The 17,669-nt window shown below is 44.3% G+C and overlaps 1 protein-coding gene and 1 long non-coding RNA gene across 3 annotated transcripts; one reads left to right on the top strand and one right to left on the bottom strand.

The window, feature by feature from the left end:
- Nucleotides 1-4,670: 4,670 nt before the first annotated feature.
- On the bottom strand, nt 4,671-11,410 carry LOC140219134 (uncharacterized). Its single transcript, XM_072289023.1, has 4 exons — nt 11,284-11,410; nt 9,680-9,931; nt 9,262-9,474; nt 4,671-4,705 (listed from the first exon to the last, which is right to left on the bottom strand). Exons 1-4 carry the CDS (start codon nt 11,408-11,410, stop codon nt 4,671-4,673), a joined length of 627 nt encoding a protein of 208 aa, XP_072145124.1.
- Nucleotides 11,411-12,356: 946 nt separating this feature from the next.
- Nucleotides 12,357-17,632, top strand: LOC140218854 (uncharacterized). 2 transcript variants are annotated; one of them, XR_011895046.1, is made up of 7 exons: nt 12,357-12,631; nt 13,679-13,806; nt 13,902-14,078; nt 16,091-16,773; nt 16,870-16,952; nt 17,130-17,349; nt 17,444-17,632. It is a non-coding gene; the product is annotated as an uncharacterized lncRNA (long non-coding RNA). The 2 variants fall into 2 exon arrangements; XR_011895045.1 differs by having other exon boundaries at nt 16,091-16,952.
- The last annotated feature ends 37 nt before the right edge of the window (nt 17,633-17,669 follow it).

Below are 17,669 nucleotides of genomic sequence, written 5' to 3'. Positions count from 1 at the left end.
GGTTGGACGTTTACAGCACTACATGGAACCACGCTCGTTCGTGGGAAAAGTGGGCGAAGACGTCGACGAGTGGCTGAGCACTGCGCAAAGGTGAGACGCTACAACCGTTGGGATTCTGTCACTCAAGTTGAATATGTCGCACTGTTTCTGAGTGAGACAGCGCTGATGTGACATGAAAACCACGAAGACTCTCTAACGTGGGAGCGCTTCGTTGAGGAAATTAAGAAGTGTTTTGGCGACTCCTACGCTAAACAGAAACGCGCTGAGAGAACACTAGCTCAAAGAGCTCAAACTCCTGGAGAAACATGCACTACCCACATAGAAGAAATCCTCAAGCTGTGCAAAATAGTCAATTCGCAGATGTCTGAGGAAGACCAAGTCGCACATTTCCTGAAAGGAATTGCAGAAGATGTCTACAATTTTCTTATAAGCAGGGAGCACGTTGATTCGGTCTCAGATGTCGTATGTCATTGCCGTACGTTTGAGACGTTGAAAACACGTCGCATCGTGCCGAAATTTGGATGCCTGGCGAATGTGATACCCGTTGCCTGCGTCGATGAGAGCCCATCCGCCGATCTTTCGTTTACTATATGGCAGATCGTGCGGGTAGAACTGCTGCGATACCAGGAACTCGCACACAACACCATACAACAACCTGATGCTTATCACCCGCAACACATGGCACCTGCAGCACCCTGCGCTTCGTGGCAACCGTCGGTATGCGTCACAGACGTCAACCACAGAGGAGCTCTGAGGCCACGTGAGGGCACATTTACGCCCGAACACCGACTTGCAGAACCCCCTCGCCCCAGCAGGTTTGCACGCCGACCGACCGTTCCTCCTGTGCAGCAGGCTCAGCCACTTCGCTCTGCTATACGACCCCCATGGCTGAGCGCTTCGAAGAGCAGTTCATCGATAGTCGTTTACTTATGTGTTATAGCTGTGATGACTTGGGTCACATTGCCAGGTACTGCGATCGCCGCCAACCACCGAGGTTCGACCGATCGACGATGACAAGGCGGTACCGCGCTCCCCTGGGCGAAACGTATTCGACCTCGCACACATATCAAGGAAGCTTGCCTCACCAGCACCCGGAGCAGCTGTGGAACCGTTCTCCAGCATCCGATCGCAGCTTGACACCACCACCCGCTCCTCGCGTAAGCCGGTCGCCCTCTACGCGGCGTCGCTACCCGTCGCCATCTCCGGAAAACTAGTCAGCGCGGCCGTTGGAGGTGAGGTCGCTGGACAATCTTCGATGTCGAAAGAGATACCTCCAATCATTTGCATGTTTAAGAATAAGGTGTCTGTATTAATTGACGGAGTTTCATCAATGACCTTAGTGGACACGGGAGCAACCGTTTCAGTGATGATGAGTTTTGCGTTTAAAAGCCTCCTAGGACGACAAGTGATGTTTCGCTGGGACCGTGCCGATACGTGTTGTGGAGTGAGTGGGGAGTTGTAGCCTGTCGGCGTGCGCAACGTAGACGTTACCTTGGGTGGTCAAATATTTAACGCAGAGTTCGTTGTTCTACCTCATTCTACGCATGACGTAATCCTGGGCCTTGATTTCTTGAAACTGTGTGGTGCCACTGTCGACTGTAAAATTGGAGAAATCAGTGTAGGTACGAGCTTTTCTGCTGCGTTTATGGAAGGCCCACCGTGTCATGAAAGTGTGCTTTGTGTATCCAGAAATACAGTTGTGCCTCCGTTATTCGCAACATGTGTTTCAGTCGCCTGTTTCCCTACCACCAACGGAACGTTTTACGCTACCGTGGAGCAAGAGGAATGTGCTGATACCGTATTGCACGCTGTCAGTTGTTCAGGAACGCACTAACTTATGGGCCGTAAACTGTTCCAGTGAACCCACAATACTACCACGGGGTCTGAAAGTTGCCGCCTACCATGAAGATCACGTGCTGTCGCTTGCCATTCTTACAGAGGCCCCTGATCCTGCGGATGAACGCGATTTCGTTAATGCATGCCCTGCTGCGCACTCCTCAATTCTAACTATGGTAAACAAGTCACTCAGCAGAAAGCAGTGTCACGAAATGGCGAATATTCTACTGAAGCATGCCCGACTGTTTGACTTTTCGCTGCTAGAGGGGTCACCATTGTTTCCTCCTCCTCGTGTACACCACCGCATAGATACGGGATCTGCCCAACCTTTGCAACAGAAACCGTAGAGTCTCACCATCGGAACGCAACGTGATCAACGACCAAGTCCGCGAAATGCTAAATAAGAATGTAATCCAAGAATCTTGTAGTCCATGGGCAGCGCCAGTGATTCTGGTTAAAAAGAAAGATGGTACGTGGCGATTTTATGACTACCACCGCCTCAACACCATCACTAAAAAGGACGTATATCCTTTTTCCGCATATTGATCATGTTATCGACTGCCTTTCATGAGCGTCTTACTTTTCGTCTGTTGACTTGAGGTCGGGGTACTGGCAGATTCTTATGCGCAAGGCAGACAAAGAGAAAAGACATTTGTAACACCAGATGGACTTTTTGAATTTAATGTGATGCCGTTCGGGCTCTCTAATGCGCCTGCAACTTTCGAGCGCTTTATGGACAACATCCTGCGTGGTTTGAAGTGGGAAGTATGCATGTGCTATGTAGACGACGTAGTGATTTTCGGGCGCACTTTCAGTGAGCACAACGCACGTCTCGATCTTGTGCTAGACTGCTTGGGCAAAGCGGGTTTGGGGCTCAACTCGAAGAAGGGTCATTTTGGAGAGCGCTAAACACTGGTTCTAGGACACCTAGTGGATAAGGGTGGTATACAACCCGGTCCAGCGAAGACTGCTAAGGTCGAAGCGTTCAAGAAACCTCGTCATGTTAGAGCTACGCAGTTTCCTAGGGCTTTGCTCGTGCTTCCGCCGGTTCATTCGTGGATTTGCCAACATCGCGTATCCGCTGACATGCCTCCTCCAGAAGGGCGTTCCCTTTGAATGGACTCCTGGATGTGAGGCTAGTTTTCGTGAGCTGAAGTCTCTTCTGACGTCCCATCCCATTCTCCGACACTTCGACCACGCGGCTCCCGCAGAAGTTCATAGGGACGCTAGCGGTAAAGGCATCGGCGCTGTCCTTATTAATACGCGTCGACACCAAAGAACACGTCGTCGCCTATGCGAGTAACTCTTTAAGTAAGTCCGAGCGCAAGTACACCGTCACAGAGCAAGAATGTCTTGCAGCGATTTTCGCAGTACAGCGCTTCCGGTCATACAATGTACGGACGCCCCTTCACTGTGGCGACACACCATCATTCTCTGTGCTGGCTGGTTAATCTCCGTGATCCGTCAGGCCGGCTTGCGCGTTGGACACTTCGTTTACAGGAATATGACTTTACCGTTTCTTATAAAAGCGGCCGCCGGCACGCCTACGCTGACTGCCTCTCGCGCATGCCGCTTCCAACGACGGACCGCGACGCGGACAACTTCGACCGCTATATCGCAACACTGGAGCCGGGATTTCCGGATATAAGTACCTTCAAGGTCGAGCAACAAAAAGACAGAACTTTAGAACCACTGCTCATTACTGCAAGGCAATCAGCACCATCCACTAGTTTCTGCGTTCGTGATGGGGTTCTTTACAAAAATAACTATTCTACTACCGGCCCATGATATCTCCTGATGGTCCCGGAGAGTCTCCGTGTCTCCATCTTGCGCGCAATGCATGATGATTCAACAACTGGTCACTTGGGATCTGCGCGAACGCTCTACCGCCTTCAAGAAACGTTCTACTGGCCTATAACGCGCCAGACGGCCGCCCAGTACGTGTCCAGCTGCAGCGAGTGTCAACGTCACAAGCGTCCAACGAGTGCAACGTCGTGGTCGACTACATGCAGTGCCACCCCCCAGCAATCCATTTGAGCAAGTTGGCATCGATCTTCTCAATCCTTTCCCGCGGTCATCTAATGGGAATCGCTGGATTGTCGTGTGTGCCGATCACTTGACACGCTACTGTGAGACAGCTGCAGTACCATCGGCTACTGCAACCGAAGTGTGTATTTTCCTGCTGCGTTTTGTTATTCTCCTACATGAACCTCCCAGAGTCATCATCAGCGATCGTGGGCGGCCGTTCACTGAAGACGTGGTCGAAGAGATGCTTCGTCTATATGCTTCAAGTTTTCGACATTCCACCCGGTATAATCACAAACAAATGGCCTTACGGAACGCACGAACAGAACTCTTACTAGCATGCTGCCCATGTACGTCGCGTAAGATCATAAGAACTGGGACAGCGTGCTACCTTTCATTACGTACGCATTTGACACGTCACAGCACGAAGTTACGGGCTACAGTCCCTTAATTCTTTCTTCCTTGTGCTCGCCCGCCTCGTTACAGACTAGACGCTATTTTCCCGTTTTCAAGCCACAATAATCTTTGTATATCCGACACAATCTGTCTTGCCGAAGAAGCCCTACGACTTGCTTCTTTGCGCGCTCTTGTTTCACAAGACCGCTCGAAGGCACGCTACGACCGCCGACGCCGACACGTGATATACGACCCTGGTGAATTAGTGTGGCTCTGTAAACCAACCAGAAAACATTGATTATGTGAAAACCTGCTGGCCCACTATGTTGGACCCTATGTTATTACTGATCGTATCAGTGAATTAACCTACCGCATAGCACGCCTCACGTCAAATGGCCGACGGTCAGCAAAGACTAAAGCAAAGACTTTCGCATGTCGCGCACGGCGACATGCGAAAGTTTGCCGTTCATAGAATCGAACGGCAACAACGGAGAAACGGCAGGCATTTGGAGACTAAGATCACGAACACGATGAGGCTCATCAGAAGAATCACCAACAGACGTCAGGGTTTGAAGGTGCCAGAACGTCGTCAGGCTCATACACTCTTTCGCTATTAGTCACATTACCTATGTAGCCGCCTACCACAACTGGTACGCGGCCGAGTATGCCAAACTGAACACCCTCATTAGAAGAGCACACAAGATGGCACTGGGCCTTCCAGACAGCAACAGCACGGAACTTCTGCTACAGCTGGGCGTCCAAAACACGCTTGAATAGTTAATTGAGGCACACCAAATCTCGCAACTTGAGAGACTAGCGAAAACACGAAGAGGCAGGAGCATCCTGGACAAACTCGGGATAAGTTATCACAAGCAGTACGGCGACAAGACATCCCTTCCAAGCGCGATCAGGGAAAAGCTGCAGGTGGCTAATATACCCAAGAACATGAGCCCCGAATTCAATCAGGGTCGAAGAGAGAGTAGAGCCAAGGCTTCCCAGACGAAAATGGGAGGTCAATTTCCAGCTGGGAAAGGATTTCCCAGCTTCATTTCCAGCTGGATTTTTCAATACCAGCTGGAATGAAAGTTTTTCAGCTGGAAATGCGGCTGGTAATCACATTATCCAGCTGGGCCAGTTTCCAGCCGGACATGGTCCAGCTGGAAAATGATCGCTAGACTGGATGGGCAGCCAGCTGAAGCTGGAAACAGCTAGGAATGTTTCCAGCTGGACGATAGTTCAGCTGCCAGCTGGAAATGCTCAATCACAGAATGTGGATGGAAAATAATTTTCACGAGGATGACTGTACTACAGAGCAAAAGGGTAAATGACGCTCTTGAAAGTCCTGTACTGAATAGAATTCTTACTTTTAAAATGACTATGGCAAAGAGCTGCACAACATTCAGATGAAGGCATGCAGCATCAAAAGCTCAGATGATGCTGGTTTCATTAAAAAGTAAAACAACTGCCTGGTTTTAGTTTGCAGCGAATTGTGAAAAAGTGAATATGTTTGCATTCCCTAGTACACGTTAGCAAACTTGAAAGCTAGGCAAGGCTTAGCTCTTTTTCTGAAATCCTGAAAGTGTTCTTCTTGTTTCTAATACACAATTATTTTGGTGTTCTGGTGGGCTTGTTGTGCCTTGCACAGGAAATTCAAGAGTTGTGAGAGTGAAACATTTTAGATCAAGTTTTTGGTTCCAGGCCCATATTTTACTGTCCTGCTCTTCTGTTTGCTTATTGGCAACATAAATGATTAACGTGCAAAATTACATTGTAATTCATTTTCAAGACAATAGTATTTGATACAGGACTGACTTCATTCTATATGATGTGCTTCAGAAATATATGTCCCTTCAGCACATATGTGGATATATGTTTTAGCGTGCAAAACTACCTAAAATATAATCTATTGAAAGAAAATAATAAAATTGGTCGTATGAACAATTTTTTATTGCAATTGACAGGCAAGAATATGTGTGGGAAATGACACCTTATAAGTGGAACTAGCGAACAGCTTGAAGTATGTCTGTTCAAAGCATACAGAATGGCTGTGACACATATTTTGCAACTTATTAGGGCGATCAGTAAATGGCAGGGCAGAAAAGGACAACATACGGATGGAACCATGTGTTGTTCTTTTTCTGAACTCGTCTATCAGCGCTCCATCTTATAAGTTTGAAGATTTGCCAACATGCTTATTTTCAACCATTCGGTATATTTTACAATGTTCATTTCCAAGGTGTGCATGATCCAATAATAAAAATGGTAGCTAGTGCATTCGCTTTGTCCTAGTTTCACTGGTTGCGCCATATTCCACATTTTTCGGTTTCAGCATTTACATTAGGGGATCACTTTACTTCCAGCTGCATGAATGACTCGTTGATTACTTGAAGGTTAGAACCTGCACAGTTGTTCGAGAATGTGTGTATACACAGGAGCACAAGTCAACACAACAACACAATGCCATGCCCTTGCAAAGTTTTCTTTGTGCAGCAATCTACGAAGCCATAAAGTATAACAAAAACTGCTGTCTCCTTGCTACATAGTATTGATGACAGTGCGAGTCCCCTAGCAGTGGACATTACTATGTTTTACATAGGTTCTGAAAAGTCCCTAACATTTAAACATGCAAGCTTCTCGATTAAGCAGACACCGTGCAGAAAATCGTTATTAGTTTACATATATATATAAACAGGTCAATACAGCTTCAAACAAATATGTTCATTGCCGTCTACAAAAGGACTAGAAACAGATTAGCTGCTTAGTTTCTACAAGTATCTCGTGGGCAGGTAATGTGCTGAAGGCAGCCTCGAAGTGCTTGCAAAATTAGGTACATTTAATGACACATTGACTAAAATCCAGCTTTACCATGTCAGCAGTTGTTTGTAAATTGAAGGTTTAAAAGAACAAAAGCTTCAGTGAGTTGTAAGGTTCCATGAAGGTACTTCGAATCGTAACAAAAAGACAGCTACACACCAAAGGTAAACCAGACAGGATGAGCACTCGTCCTGTCACACTCATTTAGTCTTGTTTACTTAATTGTGTAGTCTTTTGTATGCTTCAAAGTAAGGTTACTGCAGAAAAAAACGAGTCACGTAATACCAGGCTGCATGCATAGATGAATTGAACATGTGACTAAACGTCTTGAATCATGAGCTTATGAGACATGAAGGAATATTAATTGCAGAGTTCGTACACTTTAAAACTGCATGACTGAGAGTCGAACACATCATTGTAGAAAAACTGCTTAAACTGCTGACAATGCAGAAGAATGCTTGGATAGCATTACTTTTATATGAAAAAAATCCTAAATTATTACACATAGTTGTGGCTTATTGAATCACAATGTGGCGCCAGTAAGTGCATTTCTATTCTTTGTGATCAAGCAAAAAGACCAAGACATAACACTGGTATACATAGAGCCACCTTAAGTAATTTTCACATACCTGCTTGTACAAAGCTGCATGATATTCAATGTTTTCAAAATAGAAGCGTAAGATTAAAGTATTAAAGTTCTTGCAACATCATACAACCGCAACATACAGAAAAAGACAGTCGGGCATCAATCATCAAGAATCATAAGCCTCGCAAGTGCTGTGGGCATCCATGCTAAAGCAAAGCATCTGACTTGCTAAATGGCTGTCAGAAGCAGACTGATGGATACCCTGTAAGCAGCTGGTCTTATGCAGCACGACTTGGATGCAAAATGTCCTGCTACGTGTAGTAAGATATATATTGCTATCGCAAGTACAATACACTAGCACAATAAGGAAGTACTTCACATGCATGCGGCAAACAGAGGAGGAAAACTTTTCATCTCTCAAACACCTGCTTACAAGTGGTTTCGTTGCAGCAAGGAGACTGCAATTAAAAGAACGCCAAGCACCGTCAGGAGTACAAAACAAAACACAAAGAAAGCAAAAGAGCACCTGCAAGCACAAGGCATTACTGAAGATGACTAATCTCTATTTTATTCAAGACAGCTTCCTAGCTAAGGTTTTCATAAGCCTTTCCAGTTTTACTTGACAGCAGCTGCTGGGTGTTGCACCTTGAATCTACTTGGCCGGTACTGAAGTTAGTGCAACATCATATAGCATCTCAAAGAGCTAGTGATCGCGAAAAATAAGTCGTGAGGTTATATACTCTGCTGGCAGCACATGCAACTATAGCCTAACTAGCACATCATCAAATTGGATTTCTTAATTTGTCACCCTGTCCTGACCAAGATTCTGCATATGGCAACAACTTTCTAAGAATGAAGAGAACATTCTACCTACTGGAGCACTGATGGACCAGTGTTAGAAGCCTACCACTGTACACTCGATTTTTATTTTTGACGCTATCTGGCTGGACAAGAATAAACCAGGGGTCAATCCTAATGCTTCACATTAAAAACTTTGGTGCCAGAATTTTTTTATTGTGAGCTATTAGGTCATCAAAACCATTCATAAGAGTTAACTAAATCGCAAAAGTACTCGCGCTCATTAAAACAAAAATACATGCATGGTCGTATCTGTGCGCCAATCTTGAGCAGACATTCATCAACTCGTTTTTTGCGTTCTTAATGTGCTCACTTGACAGGACAGAGTCAACAGTGTATACTTCAGAAATAATAGAGAAGTGTTCTCAGGATGGTTCTCTGGAGCAGAATATTCTTTTTACCCTGGCATAAGTGCCATCTGGAAAAGCAATAGCAGTACTATTTGTTCTGATATGTTTGCTGTACCGCTCTGATGCCATTACGGTGCACCCAACCTTCATCCTACGAAATTCAACTATTTGCTTTCCCTGTAGTTCTGTATGGGCAGAAAAATAATCATGAACTGTTTCAGGTTTGCCTAGAGAAGTAATGTTTTCCAAGCATTCTTTTGCAGCGCTTTCTTTGATCAGCGAAAGTGCATAGTTGCTTGCACGTGCTTTCAGGGCTAAGAGACAGATAGCACAAGAGAAGCCTGCTAGCAATCTGCAAGGCCACTCCACTGGCAGATGTTATTAGCTTCAAGAGCCTGCCCATATTTGTTTCAAATGAGAAACAAGAATGTGCCCACAGAGGTCCAAACAAAACAACAGACTTTGTCAAATGTAAAAGTTGGTGCACATTGTATATCATGTTGCTCCGGCCGTACAAAAATTCAACACCAACGGCAAACTCTGTAAGTAGTTGTGTGCTGAGGTTTACATCTGCACGTGAAATAGAATCCTTTAGCAGAATGAATACACCTCATGCAAGAAGGCTCCAGTGAGTCATATACTAGTCCTCAAGCACACCAGTGAGACAAGGTACACTGTAATAAAGCAACCAGTACTGCCATTTTGAGGCCTTCCAATATTTTGTAACCTGCAGCGGTCGTGGCTGACGTAACACATACAGACATTCTTATTTCCCCAAGCCATTCATTTATAACCCTCACAGTAGAGGGCATGCCACAGTAATAATCTGCTCCTTTATCAGAGAGCCACAATTCTGTCAACTGTCTTGCGACTCCAAGTAGAACACAATGCATGTAATCTGGGCACCATGACCAAGCAGGGCTAAAACCTGACAAATTAATAAGTGGAGATGGGCCCTTGACTCCATGTACAGTAGTGCCTGTACGACAAGCCGCCTTCATGTCCACCAAAGTTTCTTCGTCAGTGCGAGCAGGGTAGAGCTGATCCAAGCAGTATTTGATAGTACCTGTTAAAAAAATCAAAAGTATACACACAGCAAGTTTAATTTACGGTAACTGAATCCCACTTCCCTCTACACTGATCCATACTAGAGATAAAATGTGCCGAATACTGAACCACATAGACTGGCACATTTTTTGCAATTGTATTATGTATTTTAACTGGTCCAGCTTTCTGACCACTACAAAAGAGCCAAGAGGGGCATAGGATTTGCCTTGTACATTGGTCCCTGGATGGTAGCACCAGCTACAACCAAAGTAACCGTTGAACTGCACCATTTGTTGCATTGCAGCTCTGGCAGGTGCATCTGCACAACAGCACATCCAGAAAACCTGCAGTATAATGGAATATCATGTGAATATATACTCAAGAGTTGTGTCGTAAATGTGTTCAAATTTTCTGTCCGGGATCATTTACCTTGGAGCGTACTTGCGTGCCAGCAAGTGTCCACGTGATACCAGTTGCATTTAGCTGCTCCAGTTGATGCACAAATGCCTGCAGCAGCATTGGCATATTTGGATGCTGATGCCCATACCACAGGAGTGGTGCCATTACATTGCTCCAACGCAGCCGGGGTGGTAATTCATTTAAAATTATTTGCACAGGCCATATGCTGTACTTTGATGACTTGAACACAGGGCTGCCATCAATGTTCACAGTCAATGTTAAATCATGAGTAGCCATGGCTACTCATGATTTGCTACTCATGATGGCTACTCATGACTCATGATTGGGATGCATCCCAACCTTTTCACGTGCAGTGCGGTATTGATGGCCATCCAAGATGTCAGTCATTAAGCCGTTACTGCTCTGTGGCCGGCTGAGGTTTGCTGCTAACGCAGTGCTGGCTGTTTTGCTAGAAAGAATTGCCATCAGCTGCTTCTCAATTGGCAAAGTTACAAAAAAGCTGCCTGCGCGCACAAGATCACGGCCTACATATATTGTGTTGCAGACTGTACATTTGACTTCAAGTTTTTGAAGCTGCTCTAGGCATCCCGTTGTTTTAGCAAGCAGATGCTTGCAATCTGCGCAGTAAAAATGGAAAATCACATCCTTCATGTCAATTCCACAAAAATTCTTAAACAGGTATTTGCTTTCTGGAAAACAAGAGGTTGTTGAAAAGCTTCTGAATCTCTTCAATTGCAGCCCAGGATAGGCCAAATTTAATTGCCAAGTCCAGCAGCAGCATATAGGCAACTCCTCGGGCGACTGTTCCACCTTCAATGAATGGTTCACAGAGTTCATCAGCATCTATATCTTTCGGATCACCGCTCCGACACGCACTATTTTCACCCGGCAAACAGTCTTCGTCCGCGGACACCGGTTGTGAGAAAGATGCATCTGAAGTTGCGTGTTCACCATCACTAAAGTCACTGCAGTCTTCATCACTGTCCTTCTCTCGGGTTAAGTCTGTGTATGTAGACTCATCGCAGATTTGGTCCTCGAGAGAGTTTGGTGGCGACGTTGGCGATCTCGTTGATGTCATAGGCGACTTGTAACCTTTTGGTGTTCGCGTAGTTGAGCCAAGTGGATGGTGAAGGAGCCACTATGTTGACTTCGGCATGCTGCTGCTTGATCCAGGGTCGAGATAGACTTTACGCCTTTTTCGCGGTGCCATTTGGTACCCAAGACAAGTACAGCTATGTAATCGCGAACGAGATACAGCTCTTGATCCACGGACAAGCAGAGCGTCGAGAGCGCGGACCACATGCGCATGGACTACAATCTATCACAACCTTTTGTGCTGCAGCACTATACCCCGCACCGCAAATGCTCCGCAATCGTGCTATTTGCAAACTATATTGGTAAAGAACTTCACTTTGGCCTAGTTGGTATTTACTGCATATCATATTGACCGCAAATAAAGACGGGGACAGAGGGAGAGAACACATAAACAGCACGGGTGGTATGTGTTCTGGGGAGAAGCCATGACCAGACTGCTCGTGAACTGATGGAGGCTTATCACATAAAAAAGAAAGGCCAAGACTGTGTTAGCGATACCTCCATTAGGTTGTTTCAATCGGAAATAGATTTTTTTGATAATTGGTTGCCACGCTAAGCTGATGTGTATTCTTGTTTGCTGCGATCTGCGCATGTTCTATTTGCCTATATATGCCCACGGGCTGCTGTGAATAAAGCAGTTGAAAGTACCGCCCGTGCTGTTTATGTGGTCTCTCCCTCTGTCCCCGTCTTTACTTGCGGTAAATATGATATGCTATATTGGTAAAGAGTTATATATTGTTTATAAATGAATAATATGCAGTAATACATGTTAAGAAGTATGAACAAATACCCTTTATTAAAAATGTACTACCGTTTTAATTTACGCACATGCGCGATCTACATGTTGGCGTTCCAAACCCTCCGCAGAGCTCCAGAGCGTGAGAAGGCCAATTAGTGTTCCTCCGCAGTCCGAGCATCGCAGCGCGTGGTCCGATTGTCGTTTGGCTTCGTGGTGCCGCGTTGTTTGTGTTGTCGATCGTTTCGCACGCGTGCATCGTATCAGTAAGCGCGATGTTTGCTCTGGTGCGATTTGTTGAAGACAGGACAGACAAACGATATGTTATACCGGTAACCGATGTCAAGAACTTCCATCAAGAAAATGAATTGGATTTTGACAATACGATGCCTTGCGATGCCTATTGGCGGTACGAAGACAACGAGGAGAACAGTGGCGTACACGTCGTACAGATTCTCAAGCTCGCAGGTAAATACTTTGTTGGAGTGCCCTACTGACTAAAAAAAAAAAGGTGCAATTCACAGCATTGTGATGTCGTTTTTCATTGCCGAGTTAGAGTTGTAAACTTCATAGTTTCGTTCTCTCAAAATGTTCAATTTTCGACAATTTTAAATAAAGAATTGACAACCTCAGTAAAAATTTAGAAACCAACATTCACTAGATATTAAGTTTTGCTTTTAAGTGCAACAAACCTCGTCAAATTTGATGCAATGGTTGTCGAGAAAAACGAATTCTCCTTTTACATGTATTTAGATAGGAGCAGCGGAGCTAAAAGTTAGCTGCACCGACATTTCTAAGAATTACTGCCGGTCGGTTGAGTGTATTAGAATAAGGATACTGTCTGCGCATAAACTTGTAACAATCTGAGCACGCATTTATAATGCTTGTATATTGTTTAAAGATACGTATTTAAGGGCTCGGCAAATTAATATGGTGCTCAAAACAACATCGCCTTTTAAAGTGTGAAGTGTAGGGGAGTGCACATTCAGCTGGCATCTGGCAGGCAGTGCGAGGGGACGTTCTACGGCGCTTTGACCTCATTAATTGGCGTCATTTCAGCATTAACATTATGGCTTCGAAGAAGCCGTCAGAAAATACAAGTTGGTGACAGCGGTGGGTGGGCGAGCGCGCGCCGCTAGAGCCTGGGGAAAAAAGCGAGCATGCCAAAGGCACATCGCGGAACGGCAAGCTTGTGCCACGGACCTTGCAGTGGCATTGACAAACTGCCTAACATGTTAAATAACTGAGCGCTTATACTTGCTACTTACTACCGCTTGAATATTATCCTTCTTTGCACGATACCGGCACAGTCTGACGGTGGTGAAATGGCTGTTGCCCACTGAATATGCGCTCGCTTGATTGGGACTCGGATAATTGCACTTTTGACAATAAAGCCACGTGTCCGCGGAAATGTATCTATGCTAAATATTAAGGGTTACTAGCGTTTCTTGATATATAGTTTTCCAAATATGATGCAGTCAATGAAACATGTTTGTTGTTTTATACTCTTTGCAGCCACAAGGTAAGAGATGGCAAGAGAAACAAAAAACAAGAGAGTGCCCATTTCACCGAGCAGGCTGTCAGATGTGGAGGACTTGCCCCTCTCTGAAGGGGATGTGAATGCTAAAAAGAACATAAGACAGGTACAAGCACATTTTGCTTTGTCTATACACAGTAAACACCAGACTACTAAGTTTTCAACAGTGTCACTAACTTCCACTATTGTCATCCATTATAGCAGGACAAGGCCAAGCAGGCAAATCAGGATGCATCAAGAAAGCAGCAGTACGAGGCTGTGCTCCGACAGCACATGGCACATGCCCTAAAGAATGTTGACGTTGCCAAGGAGGCTAAGGAAGTTACTGCACCATTGCCCACACCTCGCACCTCCCCCAAACAGTCACGAGGGTCACAAGTATGTAGAAGAGAAACAAGTATCTTGCAGTGTCTGAAAGACCAACACAGCTGTGCATATATTAACTTCTGACGTGCCTTTCTTGTGCTGCGAGGTATTACTGCAATTGATGGCATGCTAACTTGCAAACACCTCGTCACGATATGCTGGAAGAAGTGGTCATGCACGCAGTCTTTTTTTAAACTGATAGCAATGAGCCAGGGAATTGATTCACACCTTATTTTGCTTATGTTGTGTTTGCACTGCATTGTTAAAACCCCATATTGACTGAGATGCACAAATTTATGCTTTTGCATACATGCTGCAAATGTAGGTTAAGGCATCAGCAGAAAGTGACTTCGTTAGTGTTGACTTATGCAAAAAGGTATAAAATACAGGTGGTTGACTCTAGGTACATTTTGAGGAGCAATTGCTAACGCATAAAAGCTGGCATATAAACCAGTATGATAGCCAGTATGTGGCACAACGTTGCATACCCTTTGGCCCCCTATGTCTCTCTGCTGTAGCAAAATTTGGGAAACAAATGGAATGACTGGTATCTGGAGGTTCTTGCCCACTTAGTTATATAAGTGCCCACAGTCTTGTGTCTTCACATTTGTAATGGGTACCTGGTATGTGACCATATTTGTAAGGTACCATTGAGTCGCTGTCAACTTGTGACATTATGAATTTGTAAATGGCCAATAAGGGTAAATCGTTGGGCAACTTGGTAGCAGCACATAGTAATATTTTATGCAGCATGAAAATGGTTTTACGCAAACAAAGAAGTACAGATGAGAAAAGAGACACACTTTTTCTGCTTTTTTTATTCTAGAAAATGATTTGCACATTGCACAAACCTTCACCATTAGGAACTATTTTTATTGGCTTCTTTAAGCTTACTACTGTTTCCCTGTGACCTGAAGAATGTCATCTAACGATCTCATGTATGGGAAACCTTGTTCTCTCTTACCTTCCGCTTTGGATAGCATTAATTTGTGCCCCTTGAGACAAACCCACATGGCATGACCAAAATAATAAGACCTGTTTCAGTACTCTTTCTTTGATAGAACATTTGAAATTTATCTCCCTTATCACCGATAAATCATTTGGCAATCCATGGGATTCTTAAAGCTATATGTCAGTACCAGAGATCAAAACAATTTATGATAAGCAATAGTCTGATGCACTGCACCACATCATCTTTGAGTTCTGGAGTGCCACCACAGTCACACTTTCTTTCTTTTTACATAGCACATGCTATTTGAGTTGTTTTTCTAAAATAGGATGTTTCAGCACTAAAGTGTGCACACTTAAGTGCAATTTTCTTGAACAATACACCAACAAATAGCAAAAACGTCTTGGCACACTGAACGTGATGTGTGAAACTTGATGTGCATTTTAGGATCAGCTTGAAAGTGAAGACACAAAACCATGGCCTACAGAAAAAAAGAACAATGGTGTTGCTAATGCTTTTTGTGGATGATAAAGGCATCACTATAAACTACGTGGAAGGTCCCCCTGCTACCCAGCTTAGCACCCACGTCTCTGCCAAATATCTTTCTTATTAGTCACTTTGATCAAACATTATGGGTGTAAAGTTGCTGCAGTTTGAGAAAATTTGGCACTAACCGAGATACAATATAGGGAGCCCCAGCAATGCTGCTACTGCCACAATCTTGGTGCATATCCCAATTTTGTTGTGGGAGTGTTCAAGATGGAAAAAGTATGTATGCACTTCATAATTTTTTTTGCACAGGTCAAAAGGAAGCTGTATGATGAAACCAGCGATTCAGCAGACGACGAATCGTTGGTTTCTTCAAAAGAGCTAATAACTGCACGGAAAGGTGCAAAATACTGGAAAATGCAGTGCCGCATTGAGCGGGAGCACAATGCATCATTGAAAAAACACATAGAGTTTTTGTAAAATAACATTAGAACACAGCTGAATAACTGTAAGCATTACTTCATCTTTATTGTAGTTGAGTGTATTATATGCTGTCTAACAATGACCACTTTTCATGTTTTCCTAGTTGCCCAAATACTTGACATGCAGAGAAGCGAGAGATGTGAAGGTAAGCAATCATAAATGCAGCGCTGTCAGCTGTAAGGTACCTAATATTCTGTATTATCAAGTGCTCATCAAAGTGTCACTTCTGAAGCTATGTTCCTTCAACATTTAATAAAACAACTTATTTGCAGTCTTGTGGCAAGTTTGCAGGTGTATTTAAGAAGCATTCTCGACAGTATACATTGTGTTTGTGTAGCCAACTATTTTTGTTAAGTATTCTGACAAGAGAGAAGAGAAAGCTTTGCATGGGGAATTACAGCATGGACATTTGTATGGCATAACAGCGGTTAAGCTAAAGACCATGAATACATAGTTTTTTTCCAAACAGGCAAATCAGCGCAGGTCAAAGTAATTCAAGTGTATAGTGGCATGCATAACTCAAAGTTTTCATTACACAGGTGTGAGCCAGCACAGACTGCAACAGAAGTTGTATTGCCGCTGGTCCAACAGCTAGTCTCAAATGGCCACTGGCCGTAAGAGTACTAAGTGTACCAGCAATATCACTCATTGCACATTTATGGTGACCATTTGCATATGTATCTCAAACTTTTTATTGTACAGGTGAGAGACGACAAAATTTGGAAGCACCACTAGTGACACCTGCTACAGAGCAGCCTCAACGAGTGGCTACTTTTATCGAAGACGGTGAATGTACTTGCAACATAATTAATTGAACGAAATTTTCATGTGAACCTATTTCAATTATACTTAATGTTGTCTGTCTCACATTTGCTGCTTTAGCACCAGATTTGTCTGTGCCAGATGCCTTAGACGATATGAAAGGATGACAGGACGGCAACTTTGTGGCCACATCTGATGGACGTGTGAGTATGGTTGTTTCTCACCTATACCACAAATTTATCGTTAGCCCCCAAATTCAAATAAAAGTTGTTCTTCAAGCTCTTCACATGGATGTGTTATAAGCAGCAGTTGCCTCCAGTGCTGTAATACTAGTTGACGCTGTATATAGCAATAGACGCCTTTTTTTCACTTTTTTCCAGTTCCACTTGTCTGGTGGAATTTTCGTCATGCCTGAGCAAGCGGAAAAACTGTTCAGAAATAAAAAGCCTAGCATCCTTGTGAGAGACACGGCCCAGGTGATCTGGGGCATTGAACTATTGGCAAAAAGAAGTGGCAGCGGCAGACTCGCACCAACAAAACGTGGCAGCAGCGAGCAGCCATCCAAGCAGCTGACGCCTGCAAAGGTGGAGGTTGTTTATGGTAAGTACTTATTGCTTAAGGTTTGTTAAAGAGTATGCATTTTTCCAGCTGATCACTGTGATCATTTTCTTGAGATACATTATTTTGATTGTAGATTGTCTGCGGCACTGGGGTCAGATACACAACCAGGACATCGGCGCTACGGAGCGTGCTCTGCCAAGGACCCTCAGTGAAAAAATTCAAGATGTAAAAAGAAAACTTTGCCTTCCACACTGAGAAAGTGCTGTCAAGTACTAGAGTACCACTGTAAATATTCTTAAATATACGTACATTGTGTTTTTGACTGCTGGAGTTTCGTCTTCTATGCATATGGTTGAGTG

Source organism: Dermacentor andersoni, chromosome 6 (assembly GCF_023375885.2).
Source record: "Dermacentor andersoni chromosome 6, qqDerAnde1_hic_scaffold, whole genome shotgun sequence".
NCBI classification, from domain to species: domain Eukaryota; kingdom Metazoa; phylum Arthropoda; class Arachnida; order Ixodida; family Ixodidae; genus Dermacentor; species Dermacentor andersoni.
Note: the sequence above shows the minus strand (reverse complement) of the source record. Positions and strands in the feature narration are given on the sequence as shown.